Below are 17,753 nucleotides of genomic sequence, written 5' to 3'. Positions count from 1 at the left end.
TGTGTGTGTGTGTGTGTGTGTGTGTGTGTGTGTGTGTGTGTGTGTGTGTGTGTGTGTGTGTGTGTGTGTGTGTGTGTGTGTGTGTGTGCAACTCAGTGCATGTATGTGTGTGTGTGTTTCACTCTGCTGTACCTGCAGGGCAGAAGCATCCGTCGATACAGTGGCTGTCACAGGTGTGGCTGGCCGCTGGGTTGGAGCAGGTATCAGCACAGGAGCTTCCACACTCTTTGTACTCCATTTTGTAGGGACATGGCTTCCCTGTGAATACACCGGTTCACTTACATAACCTCTCAGATAGCATTCCTTTACACAAGTTATATTATTGTATCCTGGTTCCTGCCCATGAATTGCCTGCCCAGTGTTCTAAAGAGTCTTCTACTGCAGAACTCCTAAGCTCTCCTTTATGCACTCCTTTATGAATCAGCTTACACACTCTGACCTCATTGTTTGATTAAGGAGGATCTAGTCTGTGTAAGTGAATGTGAAATAAAATATTTCAATATATACAGAAGTGAAAAAGACAAATTCAGTAGATACTGCATTCTTCCACTGGCCCAGTAGCACAGTCTTAAAGTTACAAGTACACATCTCGTTAGTCGCGAGGTGTTTTGTGAATACAGCCAGGGTGTTTCCCTTGTCTTGCTTTTTCTTGGGTGGAGAAACAGTTGGGCTATCAGTGTGGGAGTGGGTAGGCCCGACATTGGTTAGTTGCCATTGACAGTTTAATCGCTATAAGTCAAGCTTCAAGATTTCTTTAATCAACTATGTTAAGTGAATTAGACTCCTCATTCTCCATTGAAATTTAGGAGAAAAAATTTTTTGCATATGCTTGTCGTACAAACCTCAGTATTGACTGAAAAAAATATGTCACAGTGGCTTGAAATTCCTCTTGTGTATCAGATGATGGCTGAAAAATTTTATTTTTTCACCTTTATGTCACAATTTTTCTAATTTGGCCTCTTCTTTGATTTCTTTCAATTTTATAGTGTGATTTTTGGATTTTGTGTGTTTTGAGTCAGTGAACCAATATTTATTTAACAGAGTTCATTGAGTGTACTCACAGCAGAGCGCTTTGGTTCTCCAGTTGTGGGGCTTACCACCAGCATGGACACACTGTCTGGAAAACTCAGACACGGTGTCGCACAGGCAGAAGGGGTCTGCATGTTCCCCTATGCCATTGCCACAATGGCAGAGGTCCGCAACACAGGCGGAAGTGAAGACGGCAACGTCCAGCAGACTGTGACAGCTGTTGAAGGCCGGCCCTGTAAGGATCTGCTCACACAGAGGTTTCTACAAGACAGACAGATCGATGGACACACAGGAATGGAAACAGAGGAAAAGCAAAGACAGGAGAGTAAAGGATTTGGCACAAATTGTAACAAAGGCCACACATATTGTCCAGGGATAACCCTCACCAACTTGTGGAGTCACTGAAAACTAAAGTACGACCCAGCTTTGACTCCAACTATAGGGGGCTATTGCTCTGTCACTAGATTAGCTATGATTTAAGATTTAAACCTCCGTTGTCCACGTCAAAGGCAAATGATAACTTAAATCTCTCAGAGGCTGTGGTTTAAACTGCACCAGTATTTTAGTCTAAACCCACTTGCTGTGACCTACAGAAATAACCTAAACTCACTGCGTCTGCGGTTAAATGTAAATACTGTAGAAATGGTTTAACTGAGGTTTAAGCTCATAAAATTCAGTGTAAGGACAGATTTATACAGCCGCCATCATTTTATTCATTTCTCAAATTTCATATCTTTTACCATAAATATATTTTTTTGTCAACACTATAATCAAGTGTCAAACTTATGTAATTGTGTATTTACAATTAAATAACTCACTTCTACTCAATTTATTTTTGATACCAGAAACAGGTGTACTGATTATCTGACAAACATAGCAACCAGTTCTTAATCAATGCACCGCCACAAGTCGAGTGCCTGCAAGGACATGTGGTTATTTGCCCTGTGATGAATAAGTCACAAAATCAAAAACCAAATATGTATTGTCAGAACAATTCCAATTGCAGTTTTAGTGTAAGATAATACTCCAGATTATTGATACTGCAATAGACTGAAAGGAAACACAGGAGCAAATGTGCTACAATGTGATGTATATTTGATTGAAAAAATTAGGACAATATTACTAAATGGTAGTGGTAGTCAACTATCACACATGCAAGTAGACAAATAGTAAAGCATTGTTCTGTCAAAATACGATTTTCAAACAGGAAAATATTTAATTGCGACACAGTTTGTCACTCAGTGTAATTTAGTGATTGAACTGTATTAACTATCAATGTTGCATCAGTTAATCAAATCATTGTAAAGGGAGACAATTTCAATAATCGTGCACACTGGTAAGTACCAATAACAGAGTAGCAACACAGAAAAACATGATAGTAATGGTAATTCTATTGGTGCAGTGCATGCTGGGAAGCGTTTGCTCATTTCAAATGTTCAATAATTTCTTAAGGGTTCCCTGTGGAGTTTTAGACCTCATGCTTATGCATGCTGTCCATGTACACGAATCAATTCACGGAAGTTTGTTATGTAACTAAACGTGACGGCTGGGTTGGAAATGTGTCCACAAAGCCAGGAAAGAACAAGTCCAGAAACAACACTGAATTTAAAAAACTTCAAAAATTGGCTTTGAAAATGTTTTCTGAGGAAAGAAATGCATTCCTCATGTTCATTAGACATCAAGGATACATACAGTGTTTTTTGTTGAATATCACTGAATTTAAATATTTGTTTGTTTAAAAGAAAACTCCACATGGCCATTTGAGCTTTGTGGATGATGGGGTGACACACACCCTCTATTTGCACTGGTTTGAGCTAATTGTGGTGTACAGGGACACATGACAGTATTCAGAGTACAGGTAGACTTTCATTATTCATGTTTTGGGTTAAAAGACTCTTCATAACAAACTTTATGTTGGCAATATGTGTGTAAGTCTTGTAACTATTAGTTTACTTCTCCAACATATAGTCAAAAACTACTGCTAGAACATGGTTGCTGAAATCAGTAGCCTCCAAATATAGAGCAGTGATGAAGCCACTGTGGTGATACCACGAGACATGCAGTTATCTGAAGATATTGTAACCCCAAAACAAATAAGGTTCATTGCAACACGATACATGTTATAGTAGTGATATAGTATTGTGTAGAATGAATTTTTACATTTTAATTTCCATATAACTGGGTGAAGCCTCACCATGTCATTGCAGTTTTGTGTTGATTCCAATGTGTAGTCAGAACACAATTCAGTTGGACCATCCATTTTCCAGAAGTTGGCAAAATCCAGGGGGGAAATTTTCACACCTGTTTGGATAATATCAAAGAAACACAGTTCAGATCTGTGGCCATGCCTACAGTGACTTACTTGTTAAAGCGTTTCAAAGTGTACCATGACTGTAGAACTCGTTGTAGAGCTGGACCCCATTAAAGTCTCCACAAAGACCACAGGTTTGGTTCTTGTACTTCAGGTCTAGCTCCACCTGTGATGAAAAAACCATACACACACACACAGACACATGCACACATTTATATATAGATACAATATATATATATATACATATATATATACATTTTTATATACATTTATTTTTTACCATAAAAGAGTCCTCCTCATTCCAGACAGCAACCAATCCCAGGTTAGCTTTGATTTTGATGTAGGTGGGAGTTTTCTCGATGAACAATCCTTTTCGACTGACCGGTAAATCTACTCTGTAAAAAGAAAAAAACAAGTCATATTTTGGCCATTATGTGTTTTCTAACTTTTGTTCCTAGAGCCAAAGGGGGATTGTGAATGGAGCTATTAGTTGTATCTAACCATGTGGGGAGGTATGAAGGCATCGATTGTCAGTACACATGAACATTTTTTAGGTTCTAACTATGCTGTTCTAACAATTATCACTTCAGGCAAGCATTTTAACAAAGCACAGTTCTCAAGCTCAGGCTGCATAAAGCATCAGAAAGCATAAAACATTTTCATAAAAGAGAAGTTTTTCTTCAAAAGATTTCTTTTCCAACATTTATTGACTTAAGGACAGTACTCAGCAGTGTTTATAGAAACATAACAAATAGATTTCTAAGGTAACAATTTAAAGTCCTGCTGGTGTTTTTTTCTTTTTCTATTGGTGAGCGTATGAGATATTATTAAATATGATCCATATGTACCATCCAGTCTAAAGCAAGAATTTATGCAGGCAGAGTGGAAAGGGTTTAGGGTTGTTAGAGTAAACTTACAATATTCCATTAATGACCACTGAGCCATTGGAGAGCTCGACCGCTAAACCCTCCAGCTTCATAATGATGTTTTTGATGGTGGGTTTGCCGGCAGCCTCCGATCTTCTTATCTGGATGTTGAATTCCTTGTAACTGCCCCTGCACGAAGAGGTCAGGATGTAGTTGCAGGTGGAGTGCAATTGGAAGATATCCCCATCAAACGTCTTGAAGTGGAAGTTACCCCATGTACTGCAAACTTGACCATTGTGGATGGGACTCACACCTACTAAGACAAACCAGTATGTGATACAACAAAGTTGACCATATTGTACACAAGTCTTTATTTACATGAATGAATGCTCACACATTGCCTACATAAGGAAATAGTCAGTTTACAGTTACTACCAACAACCAACAAGCTCACCTGTTATTTTTTCAGGAATCTGGGACATGGAGGAGAACATGTTCACAGCAGACTTTGCCTCTGTTGAAAGAAATCATAATTATTTGTCAACTAATCAATAATCAAATCTCAAGCTACACTAAACACAATAAGGATGATGTAGCACACGAATAAACATTTGAAATGTTAAACTGCTGAACTGTCCTATTTGTCACATTTGTCAGGCTGCCTAATGGAGTATAATGTATGTACCGCTTTGCAAAGCAGCTGTGATGGCAGACAGGGTCAGCCATAGCAGCCACTTGTTAGCCATGGCTACTTGCTTCTCCACAGGAAAACTGAGGAAAATGGGAGGGAGGCTCAGTTCTTTATACCAGGGGGCACGGTCTTAGTGTGGCAGGTGAGGGAGTGGCATTCGCATAGCTTCACATAGTAGTTCATGACTGCTGGTCCTGCCCTATGTGCCATTTATTTCCATGGTCCATGGTTCACTCACACACCTGATATGAAGGACAAGGTTACTGAGCATACAAACTGATGTTCACCTCAAAGCTGTGATGCAGCTAAACTGATACCTAAAGGCCACAGCCAATAATTAATGAATCTGGAATCAATATCCACAATGAAGGCTGAACTAGCATGGTGTTGGTGTTTTTCCCTGGTCCATCCAGTTTCATAACTTTATGTATGCATACAACATACCGAATGATGTAGAAATATGAGTATGGTCTACACCTGCTCTACATGAAAAGTGCCCTGAGGTAACCTCGGTTATGATTTGGCACCATATAAATCAAATTGAATTGAATTGAATTGAAATATGATCCGACAAAAATTGTAATTTACTCACAAAATAGATCTTTGTGATTAAATTTATTTTTACTTCACTGCATAATAAAACTGAACATAAAATGAATACTTTAACTTAATTGCAGTCTCAAAGACTTAATATTTATTTAACTGTATACTTTGCACAGTTAAATAAGGACCACGCACCACATCCTAAAACTGGTTCAGTTCTACCAAAGTGCAAAAAAAAAACTTAATGAAGACCACACACTATACCACTACTATTACAGTATCTCCTGTATTTGAGTAGGTGTATTCAGCTAGTTTCTACCTGTAGCAATGACCAGTAAGAAGGAAAGCAAAGGTTCTGCCTTTTCAGGCTCGGAGCCTGAGGATACAGCTTCGGCATTATTCAAGGTTCAAGTAGAAAACACCCACTACGTCCAAATCTGATTTAGACCTGTAGGAATAGTAGATAATATTGGTCTATGACCAATTATGTATTGATACAATATAAGGCTTTAGATAAATAAAGACTTCACCAAATACTCTCCTGAGTGGTTTAATTTGCTTTGCTTTATTATATTTTGACCACAGTGATAAAATCTTAAACCAATCCAAGGTGTGTTCAGATCTCACTGATTAACTTTTTTTGTCTTTTGTTTTCTTATCACCAGTAGCCATCTTTAACAATAGCAAGACTTAACAATGACTCAACATGAATCGAAAGCTAAGATTACTTAAATTCACTTCAGCTCATTACAGATCCATTAGTATTGTTTCACTGTCCAACAAAATGAGATTATAAGACTAGCTGACGTGGGTCTGCTCTATGTTACACAGACATGGGTGTATCAAACAGCAGCAATAATCAGCAATTGTTTATCAGCCCTGCTGTTTGAATTCTGTTGTTTCAAAGGAAGTTCTGTAAATCACACCCGCAACATAGCTCATAATAATTTAGGCAGCAGTTTCCAGTTTTTATTTTATTTTATTGTCTTCTCTAGCCAAATTTGAGTCAAATTTTTTATGGATATCTGGTGTGGGATATGCAACAGCTGTGAAGCACAGTTAAAGATTCTCTTGTTGTTTTCTACTTTCCTTCAAGAAGAGGTGATCCCTTCTACGGTCTTCCAAAGCAAATTGGTCCCTAAGAAGGGGCCAGAGTAAGACCGACTCATACAATCCCAATAGATGTTTTTTTCAGAGATGTGTCACCTCGCTTAGACTAGGGAAACTGGGGCCCCCACCTGGAGCCAGACCTGGAAGGGGAGCATCTGGTGGTTGGGACTTGACCCATGGAGCCTAGTTGGGCACAGCCTGAAAAAATCTCATCGGCCTGCCACCCTGTGGACCCACTACCTACAGGGATAGGAATCATGGTCGGCAAAGGCGGGGACATAGATGCCCAATCCCACACTGGTCCTAGGGATTTCAGACTCATTAGATTATGTGGCAATATTTTAGAGTTGAGTTGGGAAAATTACATTTGCCAACCATACAGAATCATTTGATTGATTTAGCCACAGTAATAATCCCTCATTGTACAGGTCATGGCTGATTCTTACACTGTTTGGGGTAGTTTGGGTGATAATTTTACTGTATGCCTTTGTTTTCTCTTTCAAAGAAGTTTAGCTAACCCGAGGATTTATTATAATCCTGTATTATTGTCTGAGTACTCCTGTTTCTTGTTAGTGATGTTGCGGTTTTCTTCGATCTATGCGGTTAACTCAGTGAGTACAATTTTAAGAATAATGATCAAAATATGAAAGTAAGACTCAAACTGTAACTGGAATTTCCCTTTAAAATGGGTATTATGTGCACTGTATGTATTCTGTAGAACTTGTGAAATAACATTGTAGAAGAAATATGGCTTTAGGATTACACTTCTGAAGGGGTTCAGCTCTCATGGGGACCATCCATTCTTACATATGCAGAAGATAGTAAAATATGCAGGAGATATTTCTTCAATCAAGTGTTGCAGCACAAGCAGTTTACAGTTGACTGCTGCATATCCAAAAAGCAGCCCAAACATCACAAATATTGACCTTTTTTTACTTCAATATATAGAGGCTATCTCTAATTGCATGTACCATGGTTCCATCAGGTGATGTGGGCGTTTTATATGGGGCACAGCTGCAGTGTGGGGTACCAGGGCTGTTAATACAAGACATTTGGTCCTCATATAACCAGAATGAGAATTGTATTTGTATTCTCAGCAGGAAGTGAAGCACATTTCCAGCTGGTGTTGGCTTCCGCCAGGGCTGTCTCTTGTCACTGATTTTGTTTGTGATTTTCATGGACAGGATCTCAATGCGCAGCCAGGGGGAGGAGAATGTCAAGTTTGGGGGCCTCAGAATTACCTCTCTGGTTTTTGCAAACGGTGCGGTTTCTTTGGCATCATCAGACTGCAACCTACAGTATGCACTTGAATGGTTTGCAAAGCAACCGTAAAATGAGTTTCCTCTGTAAGGTGGCTGGCCCCAACTTTATAGACAGGGTAAGGAGCTCAGACTTTTGCAGGGAGTAGAGCTGCTGCACCCTCACTTTGAAAAGAAGAAGTTAATGTGCTAAACATAAACCTGGATACATAGTATTTGTTCCTCTCCTAAAGCCACTCTGGTACAGTCCTGGTTGAAATTACTGGCACCCCTAAATTTTAAGTACAGAATTTATAATATCTTCAGAGATAAATACAAATTAATTAATTTTGTAAAATCTAAATATTTTAATAAAATGTCCAAGGTTACTGAACAAAAGAAAATAAAAAACTAAATTTGCATAATGATACAAGGACAAAATGTACCCAAGACACATTTATTGCACCCTTTCCAATATTTGGTTGCAGAACCTTTGACAGTCTATAAATGTTTCTTGTAGCCATCTAGAAGCCTCTTGCACCTGTCTGCTGGTAGTTTCTGCCACTCTTCCATTGCTGTTTGTTCAAGCTCTTTCATGTTTGAAGGAGTCCTTTTTACAATGGCAGATTTCAGCTTTCTACAAAGGTTTTTAATGGGATTTAGGTCAAGACTCATTACTGGCCGGTATAAAACAGTACATCTTTTCCTTTTCAACCATTCCTTTGTGCTGCTGAATGTGTGTTCTGGGTCATTGCCCTGCTGAAAGACCCAAGAACTTTGCATTAAACCTAGTTTTCTGACACTGGGTAACTGGGTTTTACTCTAAAATGCTACGGTAATCTTCTGATTTGATCCTTTGATACATTCAGTGTCTCCAGTACCAAAGGCAGCAAAGCAGCCCCACAGCATGATAGAACCTCTACCATGTTTTACTGTAGGTAGGGTGTTCTTATCCTTATGGACTTCATTTCGTGGCCTATAAACAAACTGATGCACTGCATTCCCAAAGAGCTCTACTTTGGATTAATCTGTCCATAGAGCATCGCCCCTGAAAGACTGTGGCTTATCTATGAGTCTTTGCAAACTTCAGTCTTGCCTTTTTGTGTGATTGTTTCAATAGCAGTGTCCTCCTTGGCCTTCGCCCATGGAGCCCTACTTGGTTTAGTGTGCAGCGTATGGTATAGGCCAAAACCACCACGACAGATGGCTCCAGGTCAGCCTGCCACGTCCTAGAAGCATCTTAACAGTCTTATGACTGTGAAACTGAAACAGGATTTTCAAGATCTTTGGTGATTGCCTGCTCTCAGAAAAAACAATCAGCCAACCATCATTCAAAACACAGGAAATATTCTGATAATACAAAATTGGTTAAACTGCATATATTTCTGAATATATTCTAAATTCTGTAATCAAAATTCATATATCCCATCTTGCCTTCCAGTGAAGTGTGTCATTGTCAATTTATGGTAAATATTTCGAAGATTACAATAGAAGTTTTCCATATATATACTCCACAACTGATACGTGTAGGAATAATAATACCTCGACAGCCAGGAAGGAGTGCAGAAAGGTGAGGATGTGCAGGCAGAGTGCAGCAAGATCCAGGATAGAGACTCTCAGCACAGGAAAGACAGGTAGCACAAAATCATTAGACAGGACAGGCCCTGAATTTAAGTGAGATTTGCTTCAACCACTGTCATGAAAAGGTATGTTTTAGTCTGGTCTATTTTGCTCGTTGGTGTGGTAAACAGCTAAATTGCACATTGAGATGGTGGTTTGTGTTACTTCTGCAGATCTCCATCAGTAATCTGCTGTTAAACTACTGTTAATTCATTGTTGACATTCAGTTTAATTTACTCTTAAATTATTGTAAATCTATTTTGCATGTTTACATATGCAAAGTAGATTTCCTTTATCTACAGTATGGACTTTGGTCCTGTGATTCTAATTAACACAATACTTTTTGCACAATTGCATTTTTAAGTTTTTCTAATCACTGTGTATTTATTTTTATTACAATTTTATAGTAGTTTTTTGCTTTTCTATTTATTTACATCCTCTTTTGTAACTCAGTGTTTAACAGTTGCAACAAAACAATTTCCCTGGAGATATCAATAAAGTTTTTCTAATTCTGACGTCAACGTAGACATCCAGCATCTTGTGGAATCCATACCACAAAAAACTGAGGCTGTTTTGAGAGCAAAGGTTGGCCCTACCCAGTATTACTATGATGTTCCTAATAAAGTGCTCAGTTAGAGTATTTCAAATCATTATCTGTATTGTAACTCCTTGACAAGGTCCTCTTTTGGTGGCCTCTACACCAAAACACTGTTCCTTGGAAGATTTGGAATGTTGATTTTTCTGGCAGGACCACTGAAAGTCACCATCTCATCCATTCTCCTCTCTTTCACCTGTTCAAATAGTGTGTCATGATAGCTAGATGTCTTGTATATTTTACTGGCAAATTATCCTTTACACATATTTTTGTTTGGAGAATGAAGCCTTGTAGCACTTTTCACCTAACTAACAAGGGTTACATATCATAATCAGTACTACGGCAAATCGCTAGTGCAAAATTTGTGAACTATGTCACTGTAGGAAAAAAAATTAATAGGTTGAAACAGACCATGAAAGTAAACAATATACTGAATGTGCAATACATGTACAATAAATCAAAACAATATAATAACTTCAGTCACTAGTAAGTGAGAAAATGATAGGTGAAACTGATAGTGGTAGAGGCTTTGTAAAAAGGCAACAGAACACAACCCTAGCCCGTTCAGTGGTAGAGTTGGCTCTGACTTGAATCTAATGTGAAAAACTTGCACAATACTGAAATCTTCTGAGTCAGCCTGAGATCTGACAACACATGTTCAAAGTGTGTTTGGACAGTGTTTGCCTCCTTTAACCAACAGTGATAACTGGGCTGAGACTTTGACAACCAACTACCACCTGTGGTTTGACCTGGATTAATGTGGAGAATGTAATTTTTTTATCAAAGTAAGGTTACACAGCAAATATATGATAAGGTGAAAATAAAGCTAGCATGCTTAAATCATGTGTACATTTAACAAAAGTTTCAGTGGAAACTCTTATATCATCCAGACTTTTCTTTTATAAAATAATTGTTAAGGAATATGACTAGTCAGTTGATTTAGTAATGGAAAGTCCAAAAATAGATTTGAGTGCCACACATGTAGGCTTTACTTTAATTTATGTGTAACAGCTGTTTGTCATTACTATATATTGTAAACAGAACTTGACATAGGATAGAAATATAGGATTTGTATCACGTAGTGCAATTTAGCTAATTGAAAAAACAATGTGTAACAGTAACAGGGTCTAATCCCACTGAGTCACATATATAAACTACTAGTGTGAATTAGATGCAGATGTGAGACAGTGCATTTTTTTTGCACTTACGTAACCGTGTTACAGTTGCCTTTTGGTAGGAAGATGATTTCATAATTGTCATGTAAACGAGAAACCTGGTTTCCCTAAATGAGGTAGGGGATTAGAGAAACTTGATTTCCCCAGATATAACTCAGATTTCTTTGCCATGTATATGGGTGACCAGGTTTCTAATCAGCTTTTTACAAGTATGCATGTGCATGAAATTAGACTTCAGACAGGGAAAGTAAAAGCGGAGCAGCTGGATAAATGGAGAGATCATGATACAGAGCGATGCATCTGTGTATTTAAAACAACTCCATCCAAAGTCTGACTAGAATCATAAGTAAGTTGGCTTTCATGCTGAACATTGGACTATTTGACTTTTATATTCAGACACATTCGCACTCTGAGAAATTTGATTACTGCCCTGCTGCATGTATACGCAGATTTATTGTAACCAGGTTACTTAAGTGCATGTAAATGAACTGATTAATTTAGCGGATGCATCAATAGAGAAAAATTCGAAAAGCATCCCTCCAAAACAAACAATCGTGTTCAGTGCTACAGTCAAGTGCTTGGTGTTTTTTTTGTTTTGTTTTTTAAAAAAAGGCCTTGATTTGCCTGTAGTTGCTCCCTTCGATGTGTATTCCAACTCAGCTAGTGTTTTAAACCACATGGGAAGTTTGCGATGCTGCAAAGAGAAGAGGTTTGATGCTACACTGAAGTGCAAGATTTTTTTTTTTACATTTGATGACACGGGAGAAGAGGAAGACTATGAGCTGGCGTTAAACTAGTTGGATGCATATTTCATGCCTCAGAAAAACATCCCCTACAAGAAACATGTACCTACAAAAGGGCAAAGGAGACAGCAGATCAACGAAGCGGATGAACAACAAGATCAGCAAGATGGAGAAAATTAACTGTCAATTCAGTGGAGAAAAGATTTATTAAAGGGTGGATCAAAAAGGCAAAACCCTGATTCTCTACACCTCAGGATCATTCACCAAGTGATGTGCAAGGCATAAAATATTCAACCGTGTCTCACAGAAATTATTGTATTACATACAATTAAACTGCAAGAGCAAATAGGCTTTGTAGGAAATGTTATTACATAATATTATATGAAATTGTTTTCTATTTTCTTAATCAGGAGATATTGTTAATTTGCATATTTGGTAAGTCACAAATATGTTGATACTGAACGTATAAATAAAATGTTCACAGACAACATATTTGTTTTTTGCCAAAATATCTGACCTTCCAGTACAATATCCACTTGTAATTACTGCAGCGTTATTAAACTTTTTTATTGCCATGTTTAGACTCTTAAAAAACTTGGCTAAGTTAGTAAAAGATTGTGGTCCGGTTTAATGCAGAAAAAGTTCACTTACATTTAACCAAAAGCACCATCTTTCCCTAACCTTAACCAAAGTGTTTTTGTTGCCTAAACCGAACCACAGATGGGACAGTGGATGCAAACGTTGGTCTCTGGTGTGATTGTTGTGCACTTTATATGGCCGCCATCCACCCAACTAAATTCTTGCGAATCTGCTACATTCATTCAAAAAAAAAGAAAAAAAAAAAAAGAGACAGCACATTTCACAGCCGAGTATTACAAGAAATACAAAAAACTGTTTACAGGGCTAAGGCAAACTGAGAGATTTTTAGTTAGAGCTTCATGTAGATGGCACTGTTACACCAGTGGCCCAGCCTGTTCGCAGAGTACCATTCAGTGTAAGGAAACAGGTAGATGAGAAACTCAACAACTTGCGGACATGGATGTAACTGAGAGGGTAAATTTGCCAAAACCACAGGTATCACCATTAGTAGAGGTACATGTTAAGAAAGAGCTGATACTGTGTGTGGATGTGGAAATGTGCAGAGCAAATGAAGCCATAGTGCAAGAGCAGCCAGATGTTCATCCCAAAAATTTATGCTGAGGTGAGAAGTCCTCTGGGTTCTTGTGAACTACTGTGGCAGAATTATTCCTAATCTGTCCACTACTTAAGAGTCACTGAGTACACTCACAAGGAAATCCTGCAAATGGATATGGGGATCCGCACAGGAAACAGCATTTTCTAGAGAGAGACAGCTGGCTAGTTCACAAGTCTTTTTTTTCACTTAGTCTATTATCTTTCATTTAGTCTGTGTTCACACTCACATGTCACTCACTATAAAATAGCTGTGAAGGTACTGATAAGGTAGATAGCCATAACAAACAGCCTGTATCTCTGTGTCTTATGGTGAGTGAGTCTCTCTTATTGGGACAGAGGTAATTGGGATACAATGTGAATTAGGTAAAATGTGAGTTAGTGTTTTGAAACAGTTATCCAAAATAGTCTTCACAATGCAATGTAGTCCCACGAAGAATAGTTTTATTTGGATTAAGTAGCGAGTATGACGTGGTTATAGAGTTAAATGTGGTCAACAGGAATAATTCCTTCAGATTTGGGTTGTCTTTACACGGGCCAATTTGTAGACATTTGTATTGCTCATCACTCTTCCCATGCATCAATAAATGCTTCTGCTTAAGCCATTTGGATCTACTGAACCTTCTTCCAGCAGCTCACAAGATTTCCATCTCAACAAGTAATGGCATATTTCGATCAAGATGTTGACATAAATCTAATAGTTTATGCTAATTCAGTGGGATTAGGAACAATAATGAGCCAAAAACAAAGTGATGGAACACACAGAACTTTGTATTATTCCGTCTGAGCAATGTCTGATGTAGCGCACCGCTACTCTCATACTAAAAGAGAAGCCCTTGCCATTGTGTGGGCGTGTGAAAAGTTGCATTCCTCTATGGAAAAGACTTAAAATGTCATTGACCACAAGCCATGTCATGCCATATTGGCCTCAGGCACACAGGTGAAGCTGAAAAACTTTGTAAGGCCATTAATGAATCTCACACTGAAGGTAAAGACTGGCGCACTTAGCTTGATTGTTCTCTTGTGGCCTACCACAGCAGCCCTCACTTTGTTACTTGCTCCAGTCCATCAGAAGTTCTATTTATTGCCAGTTCAGAACTAAACTTCCTGAACTTTCTCTGAAATTCCAGCCACAATTACTATTCTGATGCCTGAGGGCAGACAGATTTAGAAAAGCAAAAGACAGCACAGTTCAGCTCGGTGACAGCCATTCTCCATCAGTGCCGACAAACTCTTGACACTTTTTGAGATCCATGCACCGTTGTGAATCAGAAAAGAAATTCAGTCATTCTTGAAAACGTGGCCAAAGATTTTGTGTCGTGTCAGAAATGAATTTCTCTAGCAGGAAAGTCCCCTTTAAATATGAGGCTACAGTGCAAGTTTTTCTTAACATCCTCTTTTTAGTTGTTAGTCACAAAGGGTCTTTCATTTGATCACTTTGCACAATTACACTAGTAGAATACAGGTTCCTATTGTCACATGTTCAAAAAACGGTAACTATGCTGGCATTTACGCACAATCCAGTGATAGGTTCTTGTACACAAACTTGAATAACATTAAAGCAAATGGAGCCAGGACCCAAATGAGCGATGTGTCCATATAGAAAACTTTTTTTTGCTGTTTGTCAGTTCAGCCTTTTCACAGTTTTATGGCTGTTTTACAGTTGTTTGGCATGTAGCCAACAGTACACAGTGCTGTGTATGTTAATATGTATCAGAAACACATTCAATTCAGTTGTATAATGACTTGTATTACAATTCAGTATATAATGATTTCTGCTTTTTAAAAACATTTTGCCATCTCAGAAGTCAGTTTTCCTCACACAGATTCGGTGAGGACCATAGTTGTCTTGCAGTATATCAGGAAATCACCTGTATCTTGATACCTTTATTCTCATGATTTACATATAGATCTTCAAGATTTAACAGACTCTGGAGTGGTGGTGCAGTGTTATACTGTGCAGCGACACAAGCACAAATATGACCTTCATGGAAGAGTCATCAGAAGAAAATCTTTCCTGCATCCTCACCACAAAATTTAGAGTCAGAAGTTTGCAAAGCAACATCTAAATACGCCAGATGCAGGTCCCGTGGTCTGATGAAGTTAAAATAGAACTTTCTGGCTGCAATGAGCAAAGGTGTTTTTGGAAAAAAAAGAATTTCATGAAAAGAGCCCTTCTCAACTTTTAAGCATGGGGTTGGATCGATCATGCTTTGGGCTATTGTTGCTGCCAGTGAGAATATTACACCGGTAGAAGGAAGAATGGATTCAAGTAAATTCTGGAATCAAACATCACATCGTCTGTAAAAAAGCTGAAAATGAAGATGAGGATGGCTTGTACAACAGGATAATGATCCTAAACAAAGCTCAAAATCCACAATGGACTCCCCCAAGAGGTGCAAGCTGAAGGTTTTGCCATGGCCCTCATAGTCCCCCAACCTAACCATCATCAAACATCCGTGGATAGACTTCAAAAGAACAGTGCATACAAGGCGGCCCAGGAATCTTACAGAACTCGAAGCCTTTTGCAGGAAGAATGGCTGAAAAACCCTCAAACAAGAACAGAAAGACTCTTAGCTGGCTACAAAAAGAGTTTACATGCTGTGGTGCAGGGTGCCAAAACTTTTGTTTCAGGCCCTTTTTTGGGCCCTTTTTAGTTATTTTGAACTGTAAGAAATTAAAAAGTAATCTTACATTAATTATTTTAAAAAGTGTATCATCTTTAACTTTTGTTTAAGTTAACGATGATAAATGATGAAATGCTGACCATGCTAGGTCACTTACAAAGCCCAATGTCGTGTTTCCTATTTTCTCCAAAGATCAAAATACTTGAAGTAGTGAGCGTTCTTGACCCAGTCATGAAGAACGTGGTTCAGTTCTTTGAAAAGTTTGAACACAAAGGACATACCTGTCTAGTGTTTGAAATCCTGGACAGGAGTGTTTTTCAGTTGCTCTAAGAACGACACTAGAAGCTGCTGTCTCTCAGCAGTATGCGGCCAATAACACACCAGGTAAAGACTATGTGGCTTTGATCAATCTATCAACAAGTAATTACAATATACTCAGCCAGCTGAGAAACAAGTTACATACTGAAGAAAAACGGCTGTATTTCTTCGTGATCTGTTTAAGCCCACACCCTGGTCAATGGTCTCTTTAACCATCTACATTGTGTCCTTTGTCTCTGGAGCATCTGACAGCATTTGATGCTCAGGAATAATAGATTTTGGCATGTCCTTCTCTAACCAAGAAGAGACACATGGGATGACAATTTAGCCTCTGGGTAAGAGGTAGGTTAAATGTCCAAACATCTTCTTTTAATATGTCGGCCGTAGTGTGTTTATGCTGTAAGTGACCCAGCAGAGGTTGTGTGAAACACCCATTTGCAATACACTGGAAGTACCAGTCAGTAAGTAAACAAATATATCTAGATTTAAATTCAAAGACTGTTACATTCTGCCCCAGACACGTCCAAACCCAACAGGGGACCTGTTGTAGGATGTTGGCTGATGTGATACTTTATATTCTCTTCCCAGATGAGAGGCACTGTAGACATATTGGGTCAGCCAGCTGACCGCCTCCTCTGTACCGGGAACTACACCCACACATTTTTTAAAGTGAACCAGCATTGGTAGAACCCCAGGTGGTGGAAGAAGATATTTCAACCTTGTTTGGCTGATGACACTTTTTCATCTCCCAATTAGACAACAAGTCTTTTAAAACGTTGAACACATTAAGGAAGAAATATCTGACCTGCATGTTTTTTTTCCCACGGAACCAAGGGGAATACCAGCTTGGCACCAAAACATGGAAGATCCCTTTTGGAGGTCTGGATGAACTGATAACAGTATTTGAAACTGCTGGCTAAGGATAAACATAAATTCAATGAGATTGTTATTCACGTCGGCAGTAACACCACCGGATGACGCCAATTGGAGGTCACAAAAATTAATGTTGAGTCAGTGTGTACATATGCAAAGACAATATCGGACTCGGTAGTTTTATGGGCCCCTGCCTAATCTGACGAGCGATGACATGTATAGCCACATGTCATCATTAAACCGCTGGCTGTTGAGGTGGTGTTGAGCAAAGGATGTGGGCTTTTTAGATAATTGCTGTACTTTTTTGGGAAGACCTGGTCTGATTAGGAGAGACGGCATACACATCACATTGGATGGAGCAGCTCTCATACCTACAAATCTGACAACCCAGAGTTGAGAGCAGGAGGCAGAGTTGCATTCTTACATGCTTCTCTGCGCTTCCATTTCAGCAGTCACCAACCCAAAATCCCATAGAGACTTCGTCTGCCCCCCGACCACCTAATTATATTTACTCAAAGATAAACAGAAGAGGAAGTTTACAAAAAACCTGATAAAAATTAAGACTACCACTGCAGAAGTACAACAAAATAAGAAATGTGGACTTTTAAACATTAGATCACTCCCATCCAAAGCCGTATTAGTAAATAATCTAATATGAGGTCATTATATTGATATATTTAGTCTTACTGAAACCTCGCTGTGTCATGGTGTATATGTTAGCCTAAATCAAACCACTCCCCCAGTCATATTAATACTCACATTCCCTGGGGCACTGGCTGAGGAGGTGGAGTTGCAGCCATTTTCAACTCAAGCCTAATAATCA

General features: G+C 38.7%; 1 protein-coding gene across 1 annotated transcript in view; it reads right to left on the bottom strand.

Moving 5' to 3' along the window:
• LOC120789637 (mucin-5B-like) overlaps positions 1-4,955 on the bottom strand; it is a 19,286-nt gene extending 14,331 nt beyond the window's left edge. The window contains exons 1-8 of the mRNA XM_040126471.1: positions 4,892-4,955; positions 4,661-4,720; positions 4,258-4,522; positions 3,621-3,735; positions 3,416-3,506; positions 3,224-3,330; positions 1,062-1,290; positions 133-258 (exon numbers count right to left, since the gene is read on the bottom strand). Coding sequence (XP_039982405.1) covers positions 133-258; positions 1,062-1,290; positions 3,224-3,330; positions 3,416-3,506; positions 3,621-3,735; positions 4,258-4,522; positions 4,661-4,720; positions 4,892-4,952 — 1,054 coding nt within the window. The 5' untranslated portion in view covers positions 4,953-4,955. The remainder of the gene's footprint in view (positions 1-132; positions 259-1,061; positions 1,291-3,223; positions 3,331-3,415; positions 3,507-3,620; positions 3,736-4,257; positions 4,523-4,660; positions 4,721-4,891) is intronic.
• Positions 4,956-17,753: the final 12,798 nt, after the last annotated feature.

The sequence above is a fragment of the Xiphias gladius genome, chromosome 1 (genome assembly GCF_016859285.1).
Source record: "Xiphias gladius isolate SHS-SW01 ecotype Sanya breed wild chromosome 1, ASM1685928v1, whole genome shotgun sequence".
NCBI lineage: Eukaryota > Metazoa > Chordata > Actinopteri > Istiophoriformes > Xiphiidae > Xiphias > Xiphias gladius.
The sequence above is the reverse complement of the archived record's forward strand: the minus strand, read 5'-3'. Positions and strand labels throughout refer to the sequence as shown.